General features: G+C 54.2%; 1 protein-coding gene across 1 annotated transcript in view; it reads left to right on the top strand.

Annotated features, from left to right (window-relative positions):
- Nucleotides 1-1,055: 1,055 nt before the first annotated feature.
- The window catches only part of SPRG_21599 (hypothetical protein), a gene marked incomplete at both ends in the record, with an annotated part of 1,431 nt that continues 1,133 nt past the window's right edge, over nt 1,056-1,353 (top strand). Inside the window, one exon of the mRNA XM_012356007.1 lies at nt 1,056-1,346. Within this exon, the coding sequence (XP_012211397.1) occupies nt 1,056-1,346 (291 nt within the window). The remainder of the gene's footprint in view (nt 1,347-1,353) is intronic.

The raw sequence follows: 1,353 nt of genomic DNA, 5'->3' as shown, positions 1-1,353 counted from the left end.
ATACGAGCGATTCCGACCGAGTATCTTGAGCGGCATCGAACAAGATGCGCGTGCGTCGTCTTCAAGTCGGAATGTCCAATCCATTTTCACGATTTAAATGTTTAAAACCAAAATCGACCAAAATTGACAAAAGAGGGAATTGATGCGCACTGCAACCCCACTTTCCCCGCGCTCGGTAGAAGACCGATCGAGAAAAGCTATCGAGAGAATGCGTCGGAAGACGATCGCTGTCGTGTGTTTTCTGCGCGGCTGGTCGTCAAAGCTACTACTTCAACTTTGCCCTTGGCGGTACGGCGTTTCGGGAGCAGCACGTAGGATCCGGGTCGGATTCGTGATCGGCATCGACAATGTTCACTCGAGAACGAAGAAGGCGTGAGCACCATCGGGTGCGCTAAGAAGAACGCGACCGACGATCCGAGGCGGCGGGAATCATTAGCGTGCATGCGACACAAGATCGCTTTTGAAACAAAGTACCAACAGGATGGTTGGGATTCGATCAATGTCGCCAACGGAAGCCGCTAAAAGATGTAGTATTCTACAATGTGGTCGACTTGAGATTCATTATTGACACTGAGTCTATACTGGAGATTCGAGATGCGTCGCCGTGCGACAGCGAATGTCCACTGCTGTGGCGCCAATGTCCACAGCCTGAATCGTCGTGTCCTCGATGCGAGCCCATACCAAAGTCCCACAGCGTGTGGCACGCACCTGTCCAGATCCGATTTGCTAGAGACGGCGAGGACAGACACCGTGCCCAGCACCTACGCGCTTACTACCCAGTCCAACAGGGGCGACCAAGCCGATAGGGCAGTCGATATTTTTTCTTGTTAGTCACCCGGTAGATTGCGGAAGGTTAATTGTCATGGGAAGCGCTCCGAAGGTCGCCACTGTCGAACCTTGGATGAATCCTCTTTTGAAAGGCAACGCCGATTGGCCAAAAAGATCCCAATTGTATGTTACACACGGCCTTGATTGGTCACAATTTGCGACCACCCTCGCGATGATCGCAAAATGATGGCACACTTCTTGAACCAGTGGACAGACGGTGCGAATCCATGGAGCTCGAGCTGCGACTGCGGTCCAAGGCGCAGGAAGACCGCGTGAATATCCTCACGTACTCGTCGTGGGGCGCCCCGCACGTGACGTTCCCGCAGTACCTTGTCCGCGAAGCCCATTTCCGGTCGACGCAGTTTGGCGCGTGGATGGCCGACTACGTCTTTATCCCTAAAAATGACCCCGACACCGTCGACATTCGAGGGTACCTCGAGATTTTCCAGCGGCGCGCGGTCTTGCGGCCCCACGATGGGTCGCCGGCCATCACGTTTGACGCGTACAGCGTGGCCTCGGTCTTTA

This window comes from Saprolegnia parasitica (genome assembly GCF_000151545.1).
Source record: "Saprolegnia parasitica CBS 223.65 unplaced genomic scaffold supercont2.353, whole genome shotgun sequence".
Classification (NCBI taxonomy): domain Eukaryota; phylum Oomycota; class Saprolegniomycetes; order Saprolegniales; family Saprolegniaceae; genus Saprolegnia; species Saprolegnia parasitica.
Note: the sequence above shows the minus strand (reverse complement) of the source record. Positions and strands in the feature narration are given on the sequence as shown.